The 19,694-nt window shown below is 39.5% G+C and overlaps 1 protein-coding gene across 4 annotated transcripts in view; it reads right to left on the bottom strand.

Moving 5' to 3' along the window:
• LOC126092021 (mannosylglucosyl-3-phosphoglycerate phosphatase) overlaps positions 1-19,694 on the bottom strand; it is a 202,693-nt gene that overhangs the window by 120,215 nt on the left and 62,784 nt on the right. For all 4 annotated transcript variants that reach the window (XM_049907410.1, XM_049907408.1, XM_049907409.1 and 1 more), the window contains one exon: positions 2,643-2,765. In XM_049907410.1, coding sequence (XP_049763367.1) covers positions 2,643-2,765 — 123 coding nt within the window. The remainder of the gene's footprint in view (positions 1-2,642; positions 2,766-19,694) is intronic.

Raw genomic sequence — 19,694 nt, forward strand, 5'->3', positions numbered from 1 at the left:
CCCCGTTAGTTTTGTTAGCACATCTGAGCATATAAACAAATACGTAATCAGTGCCGTTTGTTGCATTGTAAAATGTTAATTACATCCGGAGATATTGTAACCTAAAGTTGACGCTTGAGTACCACTCCTCCGCTGTTTGATCGTGTGTATCGGAGAGCACCGAATTACGTAGGGATCCAAAGGGAACGGTGATGGACCTTAGGTACAGAAGAGACTGGAACAGCACATTACGTCCACATGCTAACACTTTTTTATTGGTCTTTTTCACTGACACACATGTACACTACCATGAGGGGGTGAGGTACACATACACACGTGGTTTCCATTTTCAATTACGGAGTGGAATAGAGTGTGTCCCGACATGTCAGGCCAATAGATGTTCAATGTGGTGGCCATCATTTGCTGCACACAATGCAATCTCTGGCGTAATGAATGTCGTACACGCCGCAGTACATCTGGTGTAATGTCGCCGCAGGCTGCCACAATACGTTGTTTCATATCCTCTGGGGTTGTAGGCACATCACGGTACACATTCTCCTTTAACGTACCCCACAGAAAGGAGTCCAGAGGTGTAAGATCAGGAGAACGGGCTGGCCAATTTATGCGTCCTCCACGTCCTATGAAACGCCTGTCGAACATCCTGTCAAGGGTCAGCTTAGTGTTAATTGTGGAATGTGCAGGTGCACCATCATGCTGATACCACATACGTCGACGCGTTTCCAGTGGGACATTTTCGAGCAATGTTGGCAGATCATTCTGTAGAAACGCGATGTATGTTGCAGCTGTTTGGGCCCCTGCAATGAAGTGAGGACCAATGAGGTGGTCGCCAATGATTCCGCACCATACATTTACAGTCCACGGTCACTGTCGCTCTACCTGTCTGAGCCAGCGAGGATTGTCCACGGACCAGTAATGCATGTTCCGTAGATTCACTGCCCCGTGGTTTGTGAAACCCGCTTCATCGGTAAACAGGTAGAACTGCAACGCATTCTCTGTTAATGCCCATTGACAGAATTGCACTCGATGATTAAAGTCATCACCATGTAATTGCTGATGTAGCGACACATGAAACGGGTGAAAGCTGTGACGATGCAGTATGCGCATGACACTACTTTGACTCAGTCCACCGGCTCTCGCAATGTCCCGTGTACTCATGTGTGGGTTCATGGCAACAGCAGCTAACACACCAACTGCACCCGCTTCTCCTGTGACGGGCCTGTTACGGACCCGTTTGTGTGCTACGACCATACCTGTTGCATACAGTTGGTGGTAGATGTTTTGCAATGTGCGGCATGTTGGATGCTCTCTGTCCGGGTACCGTTCTGCATACACCCTGCAGGCTTCAGCTGCATTTCGTCAACACTCGCCACAGATGAGTATCATCTCCACCTTTTCAGAGTTCGAATACACCATGGTCACAATTCCTACAACACTACACTATCACAGACGTCTGGTAACTCGATGTACTACAGTTGGTCTGCGTGCGGAGACGAATGCGGACACTGCAACAGCTACACCAAACCACAACAGTGCACTACAGCCACACTCGTAAACACGGTTGTCATCGTAAACATGTCCCTGCAGATGCTGCTCGCCGACTGTGGCCCGTGTTTGTTACAACACGCAACTGAACGTCGGAGGTTTCAAGCGTCAACTTTAGGTTACAATATCTCCGGATGTAATTAACATTTTACAATGCAACAAACGGCACTGATTATGTATTTGTTCATATGTTCAGATGTGCTAACAAAACTAATGTGGTTCCATTTAAAAAAACGTAGATTTGTGTTAAAAAACATACTTCCGTGCTTTTTTGTATGGTTGTATTAAACAATTACACTAGCCCCTCTCCTCACATTCGGTCTGTGGAATTGGTTCGTCGGTATTTGATGTGGTTTACGAAATATATCCAGCGGTAACGTTAGGTGACTCACCCTGTATATTTAGTTGCAAGCAGCTAGACACCTGCCATCAAAGTACCAGTACTTCAAAGTAAGTAAATGTGTTAAAGGCACATTTCAGTATATGGGATTTAGAATCATCTTGTACATTACCCATCACTTGAATGACAGACCGATGATATAAGTTACTCATTTCTGGGCCTATTTTGTACCCAGGTGTAGAGGGTTCAGGGACATGAAAACAGTCAAGTTGATCACTGTTGCAATACTTCTTTATCCTTTACAAATACTTGTAATTACTGCCTATGATAACAGCATTCTCCTTTTAAAGGAAAACAGTTGCACAATTTCATTTAAATAATTGCCTAAATAACTCTGCTGAAGCCATTGTCATGAGGTGGACCACTTCATCTAGAAGTTTCAAATCCACTTGAAATGTCTGACAAACCTTACTCAATTTATTGAATTATTTGGTTGTGATATCTTAAGATAATAGTTTTACACAATCATCCTTAAAACTGTACGTAAGTTCATCATACAAGAACGTAGACTGGCCACACCAATTGAGACAAGTAAGAAAAATTTGTAATACTTCCAAAATCTTGCACATTCTTTAAATTTAGTGACGTTTCTTAATATTGCTCTGCTGTTCTTCAAGTTTTTCAGTTACCTCTGAACACACTGTTATAAAACCACACACATGTATTAGCTATTTTGCAAAAGAAAATGCAACTAATTTACCTGTCTAATGTCATAAATGTGATCATGTCCTCCCAGAATCAAATCAATTTCTTCAACAGCTTCAGCAAGTTTAATATCATTTGGCATTCTCATATGAGTGAGTGCTATAACATAGTCACAACCCTGAAATAGTAAATAAATTTGACTGAGCATAGTTGACAAATGCAACAGAAGTGCAATTATTTATGTTACAAGACCTGTTGTGTGAAAATACAAATTACTGAACACAACATATGTTAGTTACATTACATAATAATAATCTGAAAAGAACATCTATATAACACTCATTTGTTTGAAGTTCACACAAATAATCAAGGAGTCTACACTGCATATAAAGTGTATAAATTCAACAATTTGCTATTTCACGTCACTCCCTCTCCAACTGTCAACAATACTTCAGACTGAAGCACATGCAACACCCAAAGTGGTTTGTGACTGTAGGTTTACTCAGACGGCCCCATTTCTCCAAACAATAGTATGTTGTCTGTTCATAAAGTTAACACAATCAGTACTATAGAGACTGTGGAAATGAAAAGAAGCACAGAATTAAGATGATTCCTGTTTAAGACTTACCATCTCAGAAATTTTCAGCAGTATTATACCAACTCAACACACAAAAAGAAAACCAGTTCAGTATGAAGTACTCTGGCTCTAACGCTCAATGTCTGCACTTCTGAAGCGATATCCTCAATTTCAGCTTCTCTGATAGTGCATGGTTTTTAAACAGGGATCCAGCATGTTTGGATCAATCAGGATATTATATCATAGATTTGTAGAATGAGAGGGTAAGAATGCTGACTAGATGCCAATAGAATTCAATTAGTAAATTAACATTTAAGTTCCACCAGGAATTCACTTTTGAAGCACATCTTTCAACAGCAGGAATCAGCTTCAGAGAGAGAGGGGGAGAAGAAAAGAAAAAGAAGAACTAAGGTCGAATACCAGAAATGAACACAGAAGGGGGATTGGTGAAAAAGAGAACTATGTTCATTCACTTGTCAAGAAAGAAGAGCTACAAAGAATATTTACTTCCATGATGGAAAATTAGCTATACCAAGAGAAAAGTTTTCAATCAAAAAGTAACTATACCATAAAGCATTTTATCCAACCTGAGGCATTAAGAATGTTTATGATGAAAGTGTCTTAACAGTACTTGAATTAACATATTAACTGCACCATAACCACCTCAATTATTATCTAAATTCTACACTTGTCTGACAGAATATACATGAAAATGCTGCTACTGCCTTTACTTGAATTCAATGCACTCTCATTTTCTGCTGTTACAATTTCTGTGTGCTACACTATATGTAAATAAATGATCCATAATGTAATAACAGATAAAGCAAATAATATCCATGTTGATTATATATGACAAGTCACAACTGGGTGCCAGACTGGGGATCACACCTGAAGGTAATGTATTACCAATTGCATTTCCTGAGCACACCTTATGGATGAGTGCATAGCTTCAACTTGCCACAGACAAGTGAAAAAATGAGGAGAGACCTGAGGCAAGTTGTAGTTTTCTACTTGGTACATGAGGTGTGCTCTGAAAGAGCAAATGATGACTGTGTATCCATAATCAATTCCAGCACACAGTTTTGACTTATCAAATGTAGTTATCACAGCATATACCATGAAAAAAGTAGTATAACTGAATCTCAAAATAATTTTAGAAAAGACACTTTGCCTCTGACTGCAATTAAAAGGTCTTCATTTTATTTAGACATTATCAATTTCAAGATGTGTATCTGACACTTATACATATGTGATATGCACATAATATAACTATGTATTGTTGACATAACTGACTCACAAAACTGTGTTCTGTCAAACAGGGACATTTAGCATGACTCATGAAGCAAACAGCCACTGAGGGAGTGACTTCGTCAATAATGCTAAAATAAAATGAAGACTATTTAATTTTAGATGGGGGTAAAGTTTTTTCTCTTAATTATTGATATGGCTGTGTTACCTACTGCTATATCAGCAATGGAAAGCTATAATACACCTCAAAGTAATATCTACTTACCACATGGCAGCAAACTAACAGACCAACAAAGGCTTAGAGACTCATAACTTATAGAAACTAGAGTTCGTCATTCAAGAAAAGAGAATGGAAAAAGTTGACAGAAACAGGATACTAGAAGAATTAGACACCAAAGACACCCAGTAGCTCGGGTAGAGGGAACCATTATAGAACAATGTTGCTGATGTCCCTTTCATCTTGTCCTGTTGTGCCACCTTACCCATTCTATCTAGCAATTTATCATTGTACACTATCTTCCCTCAAAGCCTTTCCATCTCTCTTTTGCTGAAGAAATGACTGCCAGGTTCTGAAGCAAGTGATTACCTACATTTTTGTAAGTCTGCCACTTTGCTGATATCTCACAAGTAGATATATTTCCTATATTTGTTTGGTTAATGATTATTCTAAGTTATTTCTGTGTTTTATGCATCTGGCTTGGAACAAACGACACACGTTGGTGTATTGAAGGTTTATTACTGAGTTCCACGTATCTTATTCTCTGGCAATTCTGATAGTAAAGTAACAACAAATTAGTAATGTAACAACAAATTGTACATAGAAGACAATGTCACAGTCTTCCTCTACGCAATATCCTTAGTGTTTTACCAACCTAATCAATCCAGAATGGCTGTAACAAGTACCATCAGAACTTTTAGTTCATGAATGCAGCAGTTGTTACGCCCTGAAGCACCCTACATGATGTGGATTCTTAGAACTGGAATGATAGCAGATGTTGCTGGAGGAGGATTATGAGGAGGCTCTTTTGAGTTTTGCTTACATTTCCTCACACTGCAGTCTAGGAAATGCCTTCCATTATGTCTACAATAGAAGGCAGATGACTTCAGAATTTCATGTAATCTCATACTGAAGCATGACAGATTCTTGGCCACTTCTATAAACACGTCACCACCAAGTTACAAGACTATCCTTCTTTGGGTACTAATAGTCAGTTTGAATATCTGTCAAAAATTATAATATCAGTTTATAATCTTGCTATGATATCCAATATATGTGCACATAGTTCTTATTTAAATGTATGCAATTATGTTGTAGGTAAATCAGAATTATTTCATATTACAAACGCAAATTTTAAATTTTTTCAGTAATTTAACCCTATTAACTTCATACAGGGAGGCACACAATAAGTTGTTGACAAGCTTTTGTAATCTATTGATGTAGAAGTAAAGAATACAGTTTGGAAATACAACCTAATGAATCACATGTTCAATATGACTGCCATTTTGGTTTACAACTTCTTCAAGTCACACACGTGCATTTGTGACAACTCTCCGACAAATATTCTGGAATGGTGTGGCATAACTCCACAATGATGGCTTTAAGTTGCACTGCATTTTTGGGTTCTCTTTAAGCAACCACCAAAGGAAGAAGTCATGTGGGCTAATGTCTGGGCTGCGGGGCGGTCACATTCCTCCTCCCACATAATGTTCTGGAAATCTGTTTGACAATACCCTTAGGCCACGTCTTTTGTGTAGGAAATCAAGCACAACGTTGGCACTATGGGGGCACACTCCATCCTGCATGAATAACTGTGTCTGCAGTGGAAGATGTGAGACCATGAGTTGAGGAAAGAACCGGTTTCGCAGCATGTGTCGATAGTGTTCACCAGTTACTGTAGCATCGAAGAAGAATGGACCAATGATTCCATGGCCTGACATCCCGACCCACTCGCGCACTTTCTCCTCGTAGGTGTCTTTCGTGTGGATTATTCGCTACGGTTCATGTGCCCAGAATCGAACATTCTGTTTGTTCACATCACGGATCACGTAAAAATAAACTTTGTCAGAAAACCATGTGTTGTGTAGCACTGCCTCTTGGTCTTGCTCGATTGCCCACTTTGCAAACTGCAGTCTCCACTCCTTATCTCCTGCAGTAAGCTTATGTGCCACAATCATCTTGTATGGATACCAGCGAAGGTCGGATTGAATAATTATTTGTACAGATCGGCTTGAAATTTCCAACTCTGCACTGGCTCTTCCTGTTGATTTACTCAGACTGAGAGTCAAAGCCACTCAAACTGCTTCAATATTTTGTGGCGACTGTACGGTACGTGCATGTGGCCGCTGACACTCCAGAACAGATCCAGTACCCTCAAATTTTTTATGTAATCTGCGTATTGTCTATGGGGTGGGAGCCCACCATGTGCCGAAATGAGCATGAAACCTTCTCTGTGTCAATCTAACACTGTCCGTCGCCACGAACAGTAACACAGTAACACCTTTTGTGCAATGGTCAACCGTCCTCTGTCCAACCATCCAACTGAAATGGTGGACCCACAACAGAAGTGATGAACTCGCAACGACATCTCACATAATTTCCATGAACTGCACCGAGTTGAGCGCACAATTTGAAAGTTATTGCCCAATAGTATAGTTGTAGGATCAAAATTCAATTGGTGACTTATCATGTGCCACTCTGTATTCTTTGTAAGACTCTGCCATGATGGCTGATGCTGCTTTGCATTCTCTGTTGCATAAGAGGCGTTCAAAAAGAAACGAGCCAGAGACATAATTACAGAAACCAGTACCTGTGTGTTAGAAGCATCGACCCTGGCTGTTGAGAAACTTGTCCCACTGTGACACAAGGATGTGAATGGCTGTCTCATGAAATTCCCGGAACTGCGATGTTAACCAGTTCCACACATACAGCTGGACAACGTCATCTGAGGTGAATTGTTTGCCCCTCAGAACCTTTTTAAGGAGACCAAAAATGGCGTAATCGCAGGGAGAGAGGTCCGGACTGTAAGGAGGGTGGCTGAGAACCTCCTATTTTAATTTCTGTAGGAGTGCCGCGACTTTGTTGGCTGTATGAGGCTTTGCACTGTTGTGGAGCAAAATGACCCCACGGGTGAGATTGCCTGGTTGTTTTGATTTGATAGCTTGGCGAATGGTGGTCAAGGTTTCCAAGTAATGCTGGGCATTCACTGTTGTCCCGTGCAGCAGGAAGTGAATCAGAAGGGGGCCATCTTGGTCAAAGAAGAAAGCCAGCATAACCTTTCCTGCACTCATGTGGACGACAACATCCAGCTGTACGTGAGGAACTGGTTAACATCGCAGCCCTGGGAATTTTATGAGACAGCCATTCACCACCTTGTGTCACAGTGGGGTAAGTGTCTCAACAGCTAGCGTCAATACTTTTAACAAATAGGTACTGGTTTCTGTAATTATGCCTCTGGCTCATTTCTTTTTGAACACCCCTTATATGTTGCAACAGGGAGGATGAGATTTGCACATGCACACAACAATGAGTAAGCTCAGCACATTTCCATCACACTATCTGAACCACAGTAAAATGCATAAAGGACAATTGCCACCAGTGCAATAACTTCTACAAAATATTGATGTATTAAATTTTCTGCACTAAAAACACTCAACACACATTTTTATTCGCGACCATGTTGCAGCTTGTCAACATATATTTTTCTGTGTCACCTGCTGCTACTTTACTAGTAGCAAAATGAACGAGTGAGAAATAGTTTCACACACAGCCCTGAGAAATCAGTTTGGAAAACTTGTTCTGAAGAAGCACCTACAGTGAAATCTGTATGGAGGCTTAAGGAGTCACTTACAAATACATCCTTATCATTTGCAGTTGTTACAATCTTTAAAGGCTACACAGTATGATTTACTTGTCAACTTTGAGAATGAAATGTTGCTGCATGGCGATTCAGATTTTGTGGATAGTCTCATTTCCAATGATGAATTGACATTTCACATAAGTGGAAATGTGAACACACATAATGTGCGCATCTGGGGGTCAGCAAATCCCCTCGACATGGTACAGTACCAATGAGGCCCTCCTAAATTGAATGTTCCTTGTGTCATATCCTGGTGGAAAGTTTATGGGTCTTTCCTTTTTGGTGAAGCAACTGTAACTGGTGTTTCTTATCTTGATGCGCTAGAACTGTGACTATTTCCTCAACTGGAAGAAGCTGAATCACAGAACTTTACTTGGCAGCAAGATAATAGGCATAACTCAGTACACGATTGGTTAAACTATGTTGTACCCAACTGCTGGATTCACCGTAAGGGGCCTGGTCACAGAGCTCATTTCACATACTCTCTAAGTTCACCAGACCTGACAACAATGTGATTTTCATCTTTGGGTTTTCATATAGGATCAGATGTATGTTCCTCCATTACCAGCTCCTCTGCTTGAATTTAGAATCAGAACTGAAGTAGCTGTTGCAACAATTACTACACACACACACACACACACACACACACACACACACACACACACACACATACTGATCACGGTTTGGGAAGAACTTGCCTCTCACCTCGATGTGTGCAGTGTGATGAATGGTGGTCGCATTGAACAGTTGAAAGGAAAACTGTTTGATTTATTCTTTCAGTTGATGTATTATTTATAATTGTGAGTTGAATATAATAAATGGTACAAAGTGTTAAAACCTGGACATTCACTCTGAAACAACATGTGCTCTTACTTGGACAATCTGACATCCATCTGCTGGGACTTTGGCTATTTTTCTGAATATGGTTTTAAAAAATTTCAGTTCAACTAAATATTTTTATTACATAAAACAGACTTGACACTAGGTGCTATATAAATAGAGCACAGAAAGTTCTGGCAGAATGTAAATAGCTTAAGAGCAACTTTTAATAGTTTTCAGATGAATCTTTTTCCAAGCTAGCGTGCACACACATGCACACATGTACAGCCACACTGTGCCAGCTGAATACTCAATACTGGGACTGCAGTTCTGTAGGCATACTGGCTGAGGGGTTGTGTTGGGTGGAGTGGATGAAGGGAGAAAAGAGGCAGAGAAGGTGGGGTGTGGTTCACGAAGGGTAGGAATGTGTGTGTGTGTGTGTGTGTGTGTGTGTGTGTGTGTGTGTGTGTGTGTGTGTGTGAGAGAGAGAGAGAGAGAGAGAGAGAGAGAGAGAGAGAGAAGATGCCTGGAATCTAGCAAAGTTTTTAAGTACTATTTGTGTGCCTTTCAACAACTCAATGCCTCTAATATTCATTAACTTGTTACCTCATTTATAATTATTTACAAAGTTGACACACAATATTAGTCTCTTTTGAATGGTACTGTTGTAGACTGGGTGATTACAATAAGCCTGATGAGACAAATGTCAGGATGCATAAGGTTCTAATATACTGAATTCTTGATGTGGTCATTTGAATTCCATTTCATTGCTATGGTTGTACTATTACTAACAGATAAGTTGTGGTAATTAGTATAGATTGTCATCTTTTAGTAATAAAGTAATTACTGTGCATTTTATGGAAAAGTGCTCCTGAGAGTTCCAAGCAAATAGAATTTAACAATCACAAAATAGTGTAACAGCTAGAATCATGGCAGTTTCTGGAAAACCATTTCAGTCACTCCATTACATCATCCTGACATCACCAGCCAAATAACAAGATGATTAAACACAGAAGAAGTCACATGCAGTAACAGCAGGATCCCATCAGAATTATTTCTGATGAAGTACATCAAAATTCTGAATTTAACTTTTGAACTGAAGTAGTCGAAGAAACAATTACCTTTTAGATGCAAATGGCACAAAAAATGTTATCATCTTTATATTAATAACAGCTATGCTATGAGTGCCATATTATACTTATCTCTGGTAACTGTTTCTACAACACTGATAAAATTATAAGCACATATTCCTTTACCATCTTCTTCACACTCTACATCAACAACAGACAAACTGTTATGAAACTTTTGATAAGCAGTGATCTTTCTTTATGCAAAAACTTTCTTCTATGTTGAAATTTAAAAACTGCATCGCTTCCTCAGGACAGATGGGTGACAGCCCCTATTGCTAGTAAGAATGTTCAGAAGACTTACATAAAAAATTACAAGCATTACTGTAACACCATGAAACTGAGATATATTATACAAAATCCATATACAGTGTGTGGCACATCGGAAATAGACATATAGAGATTACATACATAAACATCAGATGGAACACGATTTGGAAGGGACATAAGTTTGGGTGGGGGTTCATACAGTGGTGAGGAGTATCTCATCAAAGAGCAGTGTATGGGCTGTTTCCAGTGGACACAATGGGACGTCTGGAAAAATGTTGAGCATTTATTTCTGAAGAAACTATCAAAACATGGTGGCTGCTGATAGTAACATAGTGAGCATCTCCTGCCCGCTTTGTACTCGGTGAGTGGTTGGGAGTGTGTTAGGAGGGATAAGAAAACAATTCACTGTTGGTTGAAAACTTTACAAAAAAAGGTTCTGCATTGACACAAAATTTCCTAGCCATCCTCGCACCGTAACAGACTTAGAAAAAGGGCAGCTGTCAGGGCCTTGGAGTTATTCACAGAAACACATTGCTACACAACTGCTGCCCAACAGAACTGCAAGGATAATTCCGCACTGAGATCTGCAAATGCATCCCCACAAAATAGCAACTAGATAAAAAGTGAAGGCAAGTGAGTGTCAAAGCTGTAAAAAGATATGCTGACACCTTCTGAATGCTTGCATACAGAAGTTTTTTTTTTCCCCCCCCCTCCTTGATGACGTACATTTCCACCTTTCTGACACAGTAAACTGATACTGGTCTGGCAGTAACCCTTGTGAATTTCACTAATGAGTAACACATGATACCAAAATGACAGAGTGGTGTGCCATTTTTTACTCTTGTGTGTTGGATTCATGACCCTCTCACCTCTGCTCCCCCCCTCCCACCTCTGCCCCTTTTTCTAGGATTTCTTACCTTCATCAGTAAAAACAGAACTCTTATAGGATTACTTTGTTGTCTCACTCCGTCTGTCTGTCTGTCCAATGGTTCTAAACCCTATTTCTTAGGAATAGGTAGACATATCAACTTGAAACTTACATTATATATTAAGATCTACAGTCTCTTGGCAATGTAAAAACGTGAAGCTTTAAGTCAATATAATCAGGAGGTACAGTTATTTATGTCTCATATTTTGATAGTCACAAACTCACTCATCAAAACCTACAGGATACTTTCCATTGACCTAGAATCATGAAATTTATCAAGAAGCAAGATTTGACACTATGACCAAAGGAAAAAGTCTGAAATTTGTTAATCTGTATTTAAATCACACAAATAAAAACAGTCTGTCATTTGTTATCACACTATCTGTCTGGCCGTCTATTAAGACCCCTTGCTCTCAGGAACAGATAGGCATACTTAAGTTGAAATTTATGTCACATCCCTTGATGGTATAACAAACATAAGCTTCTAAGAGAATGCAATCAAAAGATACAGCCATTATACTCTTGAAACATATACAGTACTTTCCCTTCATATAGGATCATGAACTTGGCGAGAAGAAAGATTTCACAATGGAAGTAAAGGAAAAAATTAGAAAACAGTTAATTTGTAATTGTATCATATGAAAAAAAATATTTTGTTCATCATTTGTTACCTGACTTCAAGTCTGAAATTAAAACATTCTTGAAAGTCTTGGAATCCCTATAACCAATATCTTGCCAGTATCAATGTCGATAACAGGCAACAATTGAGATGCTCAATTCCCGGACTGGATGAACTGTCTACATATTTAATTAAGTATGTACAGAACCCTCAATGTGCAAATCCTATTCACACCAGGAGCCCCCCACCCCTTTTTTTTTTTTTTTTTTTTTTTGAGGAGGATGGTGTCACTGTTATTGGTAAGTGAGATAATGATTGAGGTGTTACAGAATTTTTTCCAGCCTCAATTGGGTGAAATTCTCCATGATTATTATGCTGGTAATATGTGGTTCACCAGATGGTACAACACTGATGCCTTTCCCTTCTGAGACACATTTTTACCATACATAGTGCCCACTTGTCTGCTAGTATTAAGCACTCCCATGTTCACCAGCTCTGACCCACAGTTCAGATTTTTCAAAGCAAATGGTGGTTCATTTGTAAAATTTCCATTGTTTTAAATAAATCTTCACTTTGCTAATGAGCTGTGCTTCACAGTAGTTAGACACAGGGAGATGAGGAGGATCTACAACGAAGTTCAAAATAATTATCCTCATAAAACATAACAAGTGGCCCAGATAATGCCTTTCTTCATTGAATTTATTAGCTTCCAATATTGGGAAGTTCTTTCAGTCACACCCTGTATTTGAGAGTAAATATCGTTAGTTTTAGAGAGAAACACTTACTGTAATGCAACAATTTATGCATGCCAGTGTCAGACAGTGTGGGTGCAGAGCGAGAGAAAAGTGCAAGTATGTGTGCGCACACTAGCCACAGACAACACACTGAAATGTACATACCAGAAAGCCACAAGTACCGGAGCAAAGGGTAAAGGAATTGGATATAATATTTCAAAACTATGGAAATTGAACTTATGCTGCTTTACCTCTCAGGTACAGGTTTGTTCCTCAAAAAGTAATCCACCAAGACAGTGTGAATGTCTGGATTGGTCACTGGAATCTACCTCAGTTGATTACCTTAATCCTCACTAAAATTTAACTAAGGGCTTTTAATAGTGTCATAGTTTTCATTCTTTCCAATGTAACTGTTCATAGGTAGTACTCAAATATAGCACACTCATTCTTTTCATCTGACATTCATTAATACAGCTCAACTGGATGAAATACTGAATTTTTTTGTCATGTGAAATAGAGGGCAGGAGAGAGGAGACGAACTATTCGTTCTGAAACACACTCAGTATTTCTTCCAGAAACAATTTTGCACAGCGAAATCCACTCATTTGGGCAGTATCTTTGATACAGTGGCAAGAGATAGGTGTGAATTTCTCAATTTACTACAGTGGGGAGACAAGTTAGACCCATAGGAAAATATTCAGCAAATGTGACAAATTAAGAAACTCAACTGAAAATACTTGAGCAGGTAAGGTGCTGGAGAATGGTTAAAATATTGTTGTCAAATGCAGGAAGACTTGCAGATGATGTTTGGTTTGTACAAATATTGAATGCTGACTGTCAATGAAATAAAATTTATGGAAACGAGAACAAGATGACTGTCCATAAGTTAAAGTTCAAGGTAACATGCGCAATAACATAAAAGAGATTTGATTCCATATTGACAGAGTAAAATACTTGAGCTACGCCACAAGAATCAGTAACAACTATTTAAAAAAACAATGATTTCACAGACTTATGATGGGACAATCTTCATACAGTTGTCAAGAAACAGGTGCCAAGCTACGATTCATTCAAGATTTCATCTAATGAGTAACTCACCTATGTCGGAAATTGTTAAGGGACCATTTGCCCAACCTATCCTGGAATATTGGTACTCTTTCTTGGTTCCTTAGGAAACAAAATGAATGCAGCAAATAGAGAAATTCTATAGACGAATGGCACAATATGTCATGGGTTCATCTAAGCAGAATGGGTGACACGTGTGACCCACAAAGTTGGAATTATTCCATTTATTACAGCTTCAACTCCTGTTAATAACTAATTTTCTTTCACACAATTTTGTGAGGGGTTGGGGGACAGCGAGTTACCCTAAGTTTAGGTGAGGGAAGTTACAGGAGCGAAGGATGTACTATAAGGATAGCTCCCATCTGCACAGGTCAGAAAAGCTTATCCTCATTCCTCCACAATCTCAACACCTTCTCCCCCATCCACTTCAGTTGGCCCTCCTCCACCCATTGCACCACCTTCCTAGATGTCAATTTCCTCCTCTCAGTAGGCTCCATCCACACCTCACTCCACATCAAACCCACCAACCATCATCAGTACCTGCACTTTTACAGCTGCCACTCCTTCTACACCAAAAACTCCCTCCCATACAGTGTAGCCACTGGTGGCACACACGTCTGCAGTGATGAAAACTCCCTCCCCCAATACGCTGGAGGCCTCACAAAGGCCTTCGCAGACAGGCAATACCCCCAAGACCTAATACACAAACAGATCTCCCGTTCCATCTCCTCACATCCATCCCAAGAACCAACCACAAAGAAGTGCCCCTCTTGTCACCCAATATCACCTGTGACTGGAATGACTGAACCATGTCCTTCGTCAGGACTCTGATTATCTATCATCATGCCCAGAAATGAGGTACCTCCTACCCGAAATACTTCCATCCCCTCCCAAACTGGTGTTCCACCACCCACCAAACTCCCACCCCCAATCCCCTGCCAGAGGGATCATACCCTTGTGGAAGACCCGGCTGCAAGACCTGCCCCATCCACCCACCCAGCACCACCTACTCGAGTCCCCTCACAGGCTTATCCTACACATTCAGAGGCCGGGCCACCTGAAAAAGCAGCCATGTTGTATACAAGCTCTGCTGCAACCACTGCAAAGTGTTCCACATTGATATGACAAGCAACCAGCCGTCAACCAGAATGAACAGCCAGCGTCAAACTGTTGCCTAAAACAAGGTGAACCACCCAGAGGCACAACATGCAGCAGAGCACAACATGCAAGATTTCAATAGCTGCTTCACAACCTGTGCTATATGGATCCGCCCCACCGCTACCAGCTTTTCTGAGCTGCACAGATGGCAGCTATCCTTACAGCATATCCTTCTCTCCTGTAACCTCCCTGACCTAAACCTAAGGTAACTCGTTGTCCCCCACCCAACCAAATAGAGTGTGTGTGTGTGTGTGTGTGTGTGTGTGTGTGTGTGTGTGTGTGTGTGTGTACCCCCACCCAATACATGTCAACTAATTGTGTGCTGCCATCTCACACCCTAGTCTGTGAAACTGAGGGCTCAGCCCTCTGCCACATGCCCCCTCTACCTGCATCCCTAGCTAGCCCATGGACAGCTCCCCACTCTCCCACAAGCAGCTTCCTCCCAACTCCCTCCCTGCCTCTCACCTCTCTCCATCCCACACCACATCAAACACTGCACTCCCACCTTACCCCAGTACACTCACCATCGGCCAGGAAAGAGTTGGCAGTCAAATGAGCACAATGTAGGGAGACAGGCGTGTGTGTGTGTGTGTGTGTGTGTGTGTGTGTGTGTGTGTGTGTGTGTGTGCGCGCGCGCACGCGCGCGCGCGCGCGTGTGTTATAGTTTGAGAAAGGAATTCCATTCTGAAAGCTAGCTTTAGTCTGTACCTTTTATGTGTGTATCTGATACCTACTTGAAAATTCCATCTCATTACATATTAAGAAAAACCTTGAGGACTAATATGTATGAGGGCATGCTGAAAAGCAATGCCTCCACTTTTTTATGTGAAAATGCTTAAAGCTTTGTAAATAAAACAAACATAACATTCTACACCTTTATTCTCGATGTTTACACATCTGCAGCCCTATGTCACTAATGGCCTCTGAATTGTAGAATATAACATGCCAGTGTGCAACATAAATATGTCAGTGTATATGAAACAGCATGCAACAGCAATCTGATGCCTTGTGCTCACTGTTACCAGTCATCCTCTATACAGTCACAATTTGGTTCCATCCAATTTTCATCTGTTTCCAAAACTTCAAAGAACATCTTCAAGAACTTCACTTTGGTAGTGATAAAGCGATGCAAGCAGAGGTGATGTTGTTGCTCCAATAACAATGTCAAACATTTAACAGAGACAGGATTGACAAACTGGTCTCTCGTTGAGAAAAATGTGTCTGCCACCAGGACGACTATGTTGAGAAATAAATATGCAGAAACAAAGAATAAAGATGTAGAATGTTGATAAAGTATGTTAAAATATTTTAAGTAAAACATATTTTAACAGTTTTCACATAAAAGATTCAAAAGCATTACTTTTTAACATACCCTTGTATTTCAGGGTACGATGACACCACTAGTTATAAAGATTGGCAGTTCCACTTTCAAATAATGTATTTCAACAGCAGCTACATTCCATTATACTTTTACTAACTTGAATTTTATGCACAAGATGACATACTTCATTAAGTGTCTATTCACTAAGATTTTTATATAATTTACCATGATTTTCAAATTGGCATTTGTACTCTTAGAAGTCAGGTATTCCTAATGTAGGTGCATAAAATGATTCCATAAACCTTTCTAAACTCCTAAACCAGAACATTTTTCACAAACCAAATTTTTATCAATACTTACAGTCCCTCCTGAATAACAAAATCTAACATAGCCATTTTTGAAATGACAGTGTAGTTTCCAAATTTCCATGCTGATCTTTAAATAGTCAGTCTCATTTGAGATCTGCAGTCTGTGCCCAGTCGTACTGAGGCTAATGAACATGTAACACATATGTCGAGACTGCTACCAATGTTCGCTCATATAATTGTTATGTGCAGTTTGTCCGTGCAAATGTGTGTATCAGTATGCATGAAAATGCAGTAATTTTGAAGTTTAAAAGCCTACAAGTGTTTTATTAATTAAAGTCTGATTGTGTTTTAACTGAACTGTATGATAGTTTGTAGGACATTCAGACCAGCAGTACCATTTTGGGTGATTTAGTATTGAACAAGATGACTTTCACTTAGACCAGATTAAGTGGATTACTGCAATGTACTTTTGCCCAGTGGATTACTATAAGACAGTATGTGTATTGTTATGTATAGTGTAAATATGTACAGTGTTTTGTGGCTTATTTAAATATTTTGTTTAGTGACTTGATAGAACTACCAATGATTATCAGGTGGTACGTCATTAATCTGTGCTACAATAACTTTACAATTTATTTGAGTAAGTCTGTCACTGGACTCTAGTACATTTGTGGGCACTGACCCAATTTATGTGCTAAATAATTGTATGAAGTTGAAATAATGGCCATCACTTAAATAATAATCCTCAAGGATAACAAATGTATAAAAAGTTAAACCAAAACTGTGGTGCTGCGTACATTTTTTAGCTGTCCAGTAATGATTAAAATTTCAGCTTCATGGCTCCAGACTGACATTCCAGCAGAGAGGCAATGGAGAAGAGAGAACGGAAATCAGGTTGGTGAACTTACACACACAAGAAAGTGTTCAACCAACTCATGTGAGATATGTTGAAAGTGAAGATGATGTGTGTCATGAGAAGCATTATGAAAAAAAATTTCACAAGCACCCACAGAAAATGGCATGACACAAATTACTGTCTCATGCATATACGGAGCAATTCCAGATGAATATATTGATTACAAATGACTAACTATTTAAGGCATAACGATACATCACCAAGAATTACAGGGCACGTACAAGAAAGTTCAAAATTTTTATTGTTGCGGAAGAGCAGTGAATTTAAGGCCAGTGCAGGTGTGGTGATGCATAAGTAAAAAGTTCTGTGTCATAAGTATAAATGGTGGATCCTTCCTGAAGACATTCTGCATGTTAGAATTTAACAATTGTTGTTCCGTCATCACAGTGCAGAGAAAATTCCGTTGACATTTGAGGTACTTAACAAGTCAATGGAGGCAAGTGCATTTTCCCAGTGCATAAAGTTTAATTGAGTACTGAATGGGCACGAGTGTCCACTGTTGCATGAACAAGAAAGGTAAGCTTCAGTCCAGCAGGTTTTGATATCTACAGGCAGAAATAAGTACATCATCTGATTTTAACAATATTGTTCCATGGTCAACTGAGGCAACAGAATAGCCCAATTGCTCACCAATTGTTGTACACTGTGATTCAGAAGAGATAAAAATTTATGTTGATGCAACTTCTGAACTTGAAAACATTTTAGATAAGATTTTCACCCATAATTCTGGGGGAAAATCACAAACAAGGTCTGATAATGAGGATTAGAACATGAATGATCTTTTCTGGCAATAAGCTTCAAGGTTAATTGCTCTCCTAACATTGTAATTACATGGTATACATTTTGTCATTAATTTTCCTACAGTTATGTTGAACATACACGCAAAGGAAATGTTTTGGCATTGTGCACTGCACACAGCAATTCACTTTTGTCACTCCTATTTAACATCAACAAAAGTCTGTACAGAATATTTTATGAAAGTGAATAATTATTTTTTTCAAACAGCAGAAAGGATGTATGCTGGCATATGGTGGCACTCAGCATTTATGGTGAATAGTGCTTAATTCTGTGGCCGATAAGTAACAAAAATGGATGCTGCCATGTCAATATTAACACAAATACTGCCCATACCACTGCAAGAAATAACCTCCAGACGTAGCACCACACCACAAATATAACTACATAACTTCTGCGTGCCATCTGAAAATGACTCTGAAAAGCCTCAAAGACTCGTTAATGGTAATAAACAGGTATTTCATAAATGACTGGTTGCAGTTATCTGAATTTATGTTCAATCATACAGGAACTCACTTTTACTTCTCTGGAGTTAAACTGCCATACTTTGCATTTTCACATTTACATTTTTTAACTCTTAATGCAAAGGCTGACATAAATGATGATAATATTCCGTGAAAACCCATCAGCTTCAGAGAAAGTGGCAGTGAAAGATGAGAATGATTCACTTGAGAAGGCAAAAAAAACCATCAGTCAGTTGTTTCGACTGTATTTTATTTTCAGAAAATTTTCCCTGCAACAGCACTCACCTGCATGAAGATCTATAAGGCACAGCAAATGTAGACTTAACATCTTTGTGTGTGCATTCTAGATGAAGGAACAACTACTATGTATCTGTGGGACACAGTGCTGACAAGAAAGTTTCTTGCTTACTGGAGAAGTTCCTGAAAACATTACCTATTGGTTTGAAGCACATTGCAGCCTTTAATGACAACAATGGTAGGCAAAAAAAAAAGCCAACTTGTGATAAGCTCTGGCTGTGGGTCATGTACAGAACAGGGATTGGAATAGTTAGCTATAAGTACTTCTTCAGTGGACATTCTTCTGATTAATGCGATCAAGATTTTGGTTTCATCAACAAAACTAAATTTCACAATCAGCATGAAGTTTATGTCCCAGAACATTGGCAGCAGGCTGTTGCTAAGTCTTGCAAAAAGCTTACTGTCATAAGAATGGAAAAAGCAGACTTCGAAACACCATCAATGCCATGTATGCAGGCAACAGCAATGTACTGGCTGCTTAATACACCACATTGTGTGTTACTGGTTATTAATTGTACACAAGTTAGTCACATTATGTATCTTCAATATGTATTCATATCCAGTAATGGGACAAATGGATTGGGACCAGAAATAGATCTTTTTT

The sequence above is a fragment of the Schistocerca cancellata genome, chromosome 7, assembly GCF_023864275.1.
Source record: "Schistocerca cancellata isolate TAMUIC-IGC-003103 chromosome 7, iqSchCanc2.1, whole genome shotgun sequence".
Lineage (NCBI taxonomy): Eukaryota > Metazoa > Arthropoda > Insecta > Orthoptera > Acrididae > Schistocerca > Schistocerca cancellata.